At 39.6% G+C, this 7,884-nt stretch overlaps 1 protein-coding gene across 1 annotated transcript in view; it reads left to right on the top strand.

The window, feature by feature from the left end:
- The first annotated feature begins 662 nt into the window (after positions 1-662).
- Positions 663-7,884, top strand: part of LOC116728665 (neuronal migration protein doublecortin) — a 29,648-nt gene continuing 22,426 nt past the window's right edge. The window contains exons 1-2 of the mRNA XM_032576940.1: positions 663-862; positions 6,455-6,869. Of these exons, the coding sequence (XP_032432831.1) occupies positions 6,506-6,869 (364 nt within the window). The 5' untranslated portion in view covers positions 663-862; positions 6,455-6,505. The remainder of the gene's footprint in view (positions 863-6,454; positions 6,870-7,884) is intronic.

The raw sequence follows: 7,884 nt of genomic DNA, 5'->3' as shown, positions 1-7,884 counted from the left end.
GTGAACCACAATTATCATTTTATAACTTTGTACACTTATGACCAAAATTATTCATACTCCTGGCAGGGATGTGTTTAAGTAATCAGACACATAATTTTCTGAGTGGGAGAAGGACATGAATAATTAATGAGCTGGCATTTTAGAATAAAATTTAGATTTTAAAAAAGCATTAAAACCTGCTCCCATTTACACTCCTTTAGTTTATTTTGAAAGCTAATATCTCATTTACTATGAGAAACAAACTTATTGGTCTAAATAACAATAAAAAAACATAATGTCAAATCTAAATCTGCCAGTTGCGGGAATAATTTGGGGCTACAAATATTTTTTTTATCCACCATGTGAGTGGGAAACAATTTGAAAATTATTTTTTACAAACTAATAATTATTTTTCCTGCAACTATAAATTAAAAAAAAACCAAGAAAGAAAAAAAAAATCCTGCGAAATGTTACTCAGGCTTAACACAGATTGTGCATAAAAGCCACTTTTATCTCCCAACCAGAACTGTACAAAACCTCTAATCCATGCAGGTCTTTCCTGGTCAGACTGGCTACACCTTGAGTGACCCCTAATCTCAGCTCCACCCACTCCAGCCCACGCTCAGTCGCACCTTTATTTCCACGGTGGGCGGCGCCGCAGCTCTTTAGGACCCAGTGGCTGCTCCGTAGAGGCAGGCAGCGGGGCTCGGCTCTCAGACTGAAGCAGACAAAGGCAAGCGGAGAGACGGCGTGCCGCTATCCTGCGCATCGACTCGCAACACCCTCACATCCAGCTCCCCTCCCTCTCACATACACGCACTCACACTCACACGCACCCTTCCTTCTTTCCTTCCTTCCTTCCTTCACTCCAGCTGCGACGCAGGTGAGTCCGCCACCGGCTGCTGGGGATTATGATGCTCTGATTTACTGAATGAGAAAATGTTAAATGGGGATGTTTTTTTTTTTTACTTTGACTGGGACAAGTTGAGGTGTCATTGCAGTGGAGTGTGTTTGGAGTAGGTGACTTTCGGCTTCGCCTCGGAGCAGGTGGATTTGAGTAGGTGTGCGCACACCCAGCCCCCTCTTCATCCAGCCGGGGAGAAACTCTCATTTTCAAAACTGCGGTTCTCTGCCATGTGGCCGGGCTCATTCATCATACATGAGACCAGAAACTTTTCTCTTTATTCCCGCTTTGCGTTTAAAAATAATCTCAGTGGTAGATTAGTTTTGGAAATGAGCTTCTTTGGAGAAAAGCCAGTGGATTATTTGGGTAAACGTGTGTGTGTGTGTGTGGTCATTGGGTGTTGTGTGGGTGGTTCAGCCAGGAACACAGAACCAGCCAAAAATATCAATGACACCCTGCAGTGTTACTGCAGTGCTGCTGCTGATGATGATGATGGCGAGTCTGGCTTTCATTTTGGTAAAAGGGGGAATAAAACCCCACAGAGATTTATTTTACTTTAAACTGTGTAATTGAATAATTTGTCTTTTAATGGTGATCATGTAGTTTAAGATGAAGAAAATCAGATTTTTCTTTCCTCTGAGAGAGGAGGATGCACTGGGTGAACCTGAGCCGGCTGCAGCAGCAGTGATGGTGATGTCACTCTGAAGCCAGGCTCCCTCCTTCAGACAATGGCCTGTCCTGGTTGAGTCTCCACTGGGGAAGGGTCACTGTTGGCCCTGCCTATTAGTGCAGCAGATGGCCCCGAAACCTGGCCTTTGTCAGCTGAGGAGCATCCCCTTCCCCAGAGGTCCCACCCCTGTCACAGCGGTCCTGTCATAAAAGACGCTAGTCAGCAAGTCAGCCATGTGGTTAGCATGACTGGCGCGGCCCTGCCACATGGTGACTGCATTTGTTCATCTGAAAGTCCGAGCAGTGCTGAGGTGTTAAACGGAGATGGATTACAGTCAGAGCCGACAAAAGATTATTTAGGACCCTGAGCAGAATTTGACATGGAGCCCCTGTTGCACCTCGTGTGGTTTTGGGGAATAGCTTTTCTAACATCTAACATTTGGGTTGGTATTGTTCGGAATTTAAACCAAAAAATTAAAACCAAAAAATTATTTCTATATTTTTTTGTGGCGCAGTTAGTAGAGCTGTTGCCTTGCAGCAAGAAGGTCCTGGATTCGATTCCTGGCCCGGGGACTTTCTGCATGGAGTTTGCATGTTCTCCCTGTGCATGCGTGGGTTCTTGCTGGGCACTCCGGCTTCCTTCCACAGTCCAAAAACATGACTGTTAGGTTAATTGGTCTCTCTAAATTAGGTGTGAGTGTGTGTGTGTGCATGGTTGTGTGTCCTGTCTGTCTCTGTGTTGCCCTGCGACAGACTGGCGACCTGTCCAGGGTGTCCCCGCCTCTCACCCGGAACGTTAGATGGAGATTGACACCAGCACCTCCTGACCCCTCTAAGGGACAAGGGTGTAAGAAAATGGATGGATGGATGGAGATATTTTTTATTTCTCCAAATTTTGTTATTCATTTAGTGGCAAATTTTTTAGTCTTTTATCTTTAGTCATGTCAATCATCTCTTTTATTTAGTGCTTTCTAGTACAGTGCACTTTTATAAGTTACACTGTTCAAGTTTAACTTTACAAAGTGTGAAATCAATGACTATAGCTACAATATTTTTAAAGTAGACAGATTGAAAAATTTAAAATTCTGTTTTCAAAAATAAATCTTCCATCAGTCTTAAAATTGTTCTTTGTAAAATGATCTTTCTGAGGTAGAGATGATCAGCAAATGACTTTGTAACAAACTTGAAAATGTTTCAAAATTATAAGCATGATAAAAGCCAATTTAAAAGGATTACATGTGTCTAGCATTAGGTTTTGTCTTGACGAATATGATTACAAAATTGAAGTTTTACAGTTTATGTATTCTGTGGATGAAGTCACAGGCTCACAGGGCCCCCTGCTGGCCTGGAGGCCCCAAGCAGCAGCATTTCTTGAACCTTTTGTCTGCTTTGGTTATGGCTAATACATCTCTTTGCTTTAGTATTTGTCAACAAAAAATTAAGATTTAGAAAAGAACAAATTAGTAAAATTTTTATTTCTTTTAAAAAGTGTGATCATTTTTAGAATAGCAAAGACACGTCTGCGTTTAATTTAATGTGAAAAACTGCAGAAGGAACATGGACTAAAGCTCTACAATGTTTCATGTTTAGTTTTGACTTGCTCTGGAAAAACTCAGCTCTGAAACAAACAGGTACCTAAAAAGAAAAAAAAAAACACATTTTAAATCTTTCATCTTTATTCAAAATACAGATCCACTCACATGCAAAACTGAGTGTTTGGTGTTTTGGATCAGCGAAGACAACATATTAAAGTTAACGAAAGCCAGTTTTTTTTTTGACTTCATATTGCTTCCTGTCAGGTTCTGTTGGGCCATAATGACCTGTAAGAGATACATGAGAGATTGCATTTCTAAAGTTAATCCCAGCTTAAAGGTTTTAAAAAGAAAGTTAACAGATGCAGATGAAATCGGTGAAGCGCTTTGTTCATCTTTGCACAGCTAACTTCCTCCTTTATGTGGTGGTAAGAGGGGGGCTGTGGGTGTTTAATGGGTGTGTACCATTGTTTGATCATTTAAGCATGTGAATTCGAATAAGAAGTTATTGTTTTTGTTTGGATTTTCCTCCAGTAATCAGGTAGGAGTTTCACATTGAGAGAATTTATTTTAGAAAGGCTTCCCCTGGCTGCTGCGGACCGCACAGGGGGATTATTGTTTTACTGCTTTAACAGGTGTTACAGGTTCTTAAGAGAGTTAGCTCTGGCTTTTTATGACTCAGCTCATGTAGCATAGAGGTGCAAAGAAAAATCTCTTAATGCCACAGTTTGTTCTCTTAAATATTTAATACTGCTTGGAGATTCCAGGTGTGTGTGTGTGTGTGTGCTGAGCCGTAACTGATATGCAACATCCATCTAAGTGGGTGTCTTAAAAGGAGGCAAACACTGAATTGGTGCTCATATCTTGTTAAAATCACATTTTAGCAGTTTGGAAACCCTCAAAAGAAGTACTTTCTGGATTTTGTTCCCCTAAACATTCCTTTTTTGTGCGTATTTATTATAAGTCTGATGGTTTTAATTTCTGTTGAAATTTTTAGCAGATTTGAGCAGTGAGAGGCGGATTGGGATGTCCTGGTCATTGACGATCGGTTTCAGGTGATTCCCTGCTTGTCCACGCTTGATTTAAAGGGTTCTGCAGAAATGTGTGCACACAGTGGAGCCAATCTAGGCATCAGACAGGACGGGCTCTCACCACTTCAATTGATGCTTGTTCTACCAGTCAGAATAAAGCATGATCACTCTGATCAATAACTGATGTGTACAGGGTTTGTTTAGCTGTAGGATTGGATGCCCAGATTTATAGGATCATAGTTTCAAATAAAAATAATGTTCTAAATAATGAAAGTCTGTGACTCTGCAGAGTATAATTTGCATCTTGCTGTTTATATTTTGATGTTTCTCATTGTCAGTTTTTGGCATGATGAACTTGAATTGCTGTCATTGAAGGAGAGAAAATATTTCAGTTATTTACTGCATATCAGGAAGACGCATCTAAAACATGCAAAACAAAAACCCTTAAGATATGTAATACTATCATCTGGGGGGGGGGGAATGACACAGCCTACCATAACATTGGCATCCTCACAGAATCTATCCAATACTGAATATTTTCTGGTCTTCGTGGAAAAAGCTGACATGGCAAACCCAAAAGTAAGATGCAATTTTAAGCTGCACGTCTAAAATTTGCTTTATGCTCATTTTGCTTGGTTCAACCACAAAATCCTTCATTTTAATGCTTGTATGCCCAGTTAGAAAAGTTATATAAAACACAGGTGTAGTTGGCAAAAAATGCTAAAAGCTCCACAGACAGGAGGCTTCGATAAAACAGACAGCCTGTTATGATCTGTAAATGTTTTCATTAATTATCGTTTTTTTTTAATCATCTTTATCATAGGATCTTTGCTTGAGTGAGACATTTATTTGGATAAAGATGTTTGTCATTTAATATGAAACATAATATGAAATTATGTTTCATATTTATTGTTCTGGCATCAAACACTTTAATAAAAATCAGTGGAACTCAGCCTGTGTTAAATTTAAATAAATGTACTCGGAGTGTGATGCATCACATTTTACTGTCTTCTGTAAAAATGTCAGCTCATTTGAAAATTAATGACAGCAATGAATCTGCAGGGGGAGCTGAAGGTCATAAAAGGTTCTTTAACATTAAGTGTCAGGGTGAAAAAAAACAACTACTGGTTGTTTTTACATTTTGTGATTTAGCAAATGTTTTCAGTTGATGAAAAGAATATGCTGGCCTGTTTTAACACAAAGAGTTTTTCACCACAAAGTTAATTTTGCAGATAAGACTTTTGTTGAAATGTGTGAGGCCTAAAGGTGATCCAAAAGCTCACAAAGCTGAAAATGCACCAGTCAGGATTTTGGGGCCCAATTCAGGACCAGAGTGTTTATATTTTTTTATGCATTTGTTTTTGTCTTCAGTTTAAGAGGTACAAGAAGATGTGAGCGAGACACAAATGTGTTTTTCTATCCTTGCTGTTTATAGTTATCAATGATGTTGTGTTAGGGGTCTATTTAAAAAAAAAAAAAAACAATTGCAAAAGGTTTAGAATTGACATTTAAAATTGTGTTTTTTAGCATTTTACTTTGGCAGCTAGGTCAGCTCAGCTAACAGCTGAATCGTTGGTGTCGGTGTGTTTTCCCTACTATGAAACATTTCTAAATCCACGATGTTTCATGGCAGAGTTTGGAAATCAAAAGGTTAAAATAGATCAACTTTGCTGTTCTCTGTTCAGCCTTCCTGTTATCAGCTGGAATATGTCTCTCTTAATGGACTGCAGACATGAATTGATGTAATAGAAAATGGTTTCCTTTAAATGATTTGTCTTTTTGTTTAATTTTAAACACTGAAATATCAAATAGTCTTCATCTCTCAGTATGAATGTTGACAGCCTTGTTCCAGTTTGTAATCTGACTTATTCTCTCAGATTAATCTTTTTATTTTGTTAGTTTGGTGTATGTAAAAAAACGTACTCTTCCACTGTGCCACAATTTTTCTTAAGATGACATTTTTGTCTTTCTTGAAGACTTTGTCATAGAAGAATCTTTTTACTAGGAGTCATTTCAGAAATTCATGTCCATCCTCGTAGCTTTTTATTGACTTTTTGCTGCCATCAAATGTAAGACGAAGCCACAGGAATCATTTAAAGTTAATCATGCGAACAGGAAACAATCCAACCACATGATCTTTTTGAAGTGGTTTGGTTGAGTTACTGGCAGGACTTTCATTCTCTGCTTTTTGTACATGAAACCTATTTTCTCCTGGTTCAAGATTAATGATCTAGACCAGCCCTTTATAAATGCCCGCAGTGATTAAGAAACCAACAATATTCTATTGCAACAGGGTGAATGGATCTCATTGAGATAATTTGTTGTCTTTGGGTCTCCAGGACTGATTTTTTTCCCCCAACATCACATCATCCACGACCACCGCCGCCATCATGGAGCTGGACTTCGGGCATTTTGACGAGAGGGACAAGACGTCCCGCAACCCGCGGAGTGGAAGGATGAACGGACTGCCCAGCCCCACGCACAGCGCCCACTGCAGCTTCTACCGCACACGCACCCTGCAGGCTCTCACCAACGAGAAGAAGGCCAAGAAAGTGCGCTTCTACCGCAACGGGGACAGATACTTCAAGGGCATTGTGTACGCCGTGGCCAACGACCGGTTTCGCACCTTCGATTCTCTTCTGGCCGACCTTACACGCTCCCTCTCTGACCACATCAATTTGCCGCAGGGGGTTCGTTTCATCTTCACCATTGACGGATCACGCAAGATCTCGTCTCTGGATGAGCTGGAAGAAGGTACGTTTATTCTTCGCTTAATCATGCAATAAGAAATTTATATCACTTTGTCTGTTTTGGTTGTAGCTTGGTACCCAGCAGCATGTTGTGTTGTACAAGCAAATTAAAATCTAATTTCAGAGGGGAGATTATATGATTTTTAGTTGATTTAATTGCGTAATGCACTGTAGTGTATGGTCTCCTTTTACTTTTTTTGAATTTCACAAAGAAGGGTATGACCATAGATAAAGGATGTGGGACAGGAAAGCTGGTGAGAGTTGACTGGAGCAAGGATGGAGCTACATACAGGGCAGAACTGAAAGAAAACCTGTCAAGAGCATGAAAGACATGAGAGAGGGCCCACAACAGCTTTGTGTGTTAGAATGGACTAGTCAAAGCAAAGTCCAGAAGAAAATCAAATTGGTGTGACCTTCTGTTCAGATATTATCTGAGTTTGAGCTATTTTGGAAAGAAAAGGGGCAAAAAAAATCACCCAGATGTTTACTTTTTAAAAACTTAGAAAAAAATAATGCATCCATTTCTGCTTCACAAATATTAGGTTTGTTTTTTATATGACTTTCTAATACATTGAAACAACTTTAAATACATTTCCAGCCAAATGCTTCTGCAAGGTGAGATGCCAAGAAATGTGTAGTGACGAATATTTGATGTCTTTTCCGTCCGTTCTGGACTTTAAATCTAAAGGCTTGCATTCTTGTGGTCTCTGACATCAGTTCGAATGTAGCCGTGTTGGTGACTCGCAGATTCTTTAACAATGAAACTGCTGACTGGAGTCTGACTGCTTTGCAGATGAGCATAAACAAATATAACTCCAGCAGCATCGGCTGCCAGACACAGATTTGTCTCTGCTCCTTTTAACATTTCTCTGCCTGGTCATGCAGAGCATTTGGTCTTGCCTGGTGGCATATGATGGCGGTCAACACCGTTACCACTTTTTCATCGGTTTAATTGAATTATGTTTATTCTTTTTAAGATGAAGCTGATTTTATTTCTAATATGTTTTATATTTTACATT

Source organism: Xiphophorus hellerii, chromosome 11, assembly GCF_003331165.1.
Source record: "Xiphophorus hellerii strain 12219 chromosome 11, Xiphophorus_hellerii-4.1, whole genome shotgun sequence".
Taxonomy (NCBI): domain Eukaryota; kingdom Metazoa; phylum Chordata; class Actinopteri; order Cyprinodontiformes; family Poeciliidae; genus Xiphophorus; species Xiphophorus hellerii.
The sequence above is the reverse complement of the archived record's forward strand: the minus strand, read 5'-3'. Positions and strand labels throughout refer to the sequence as shown.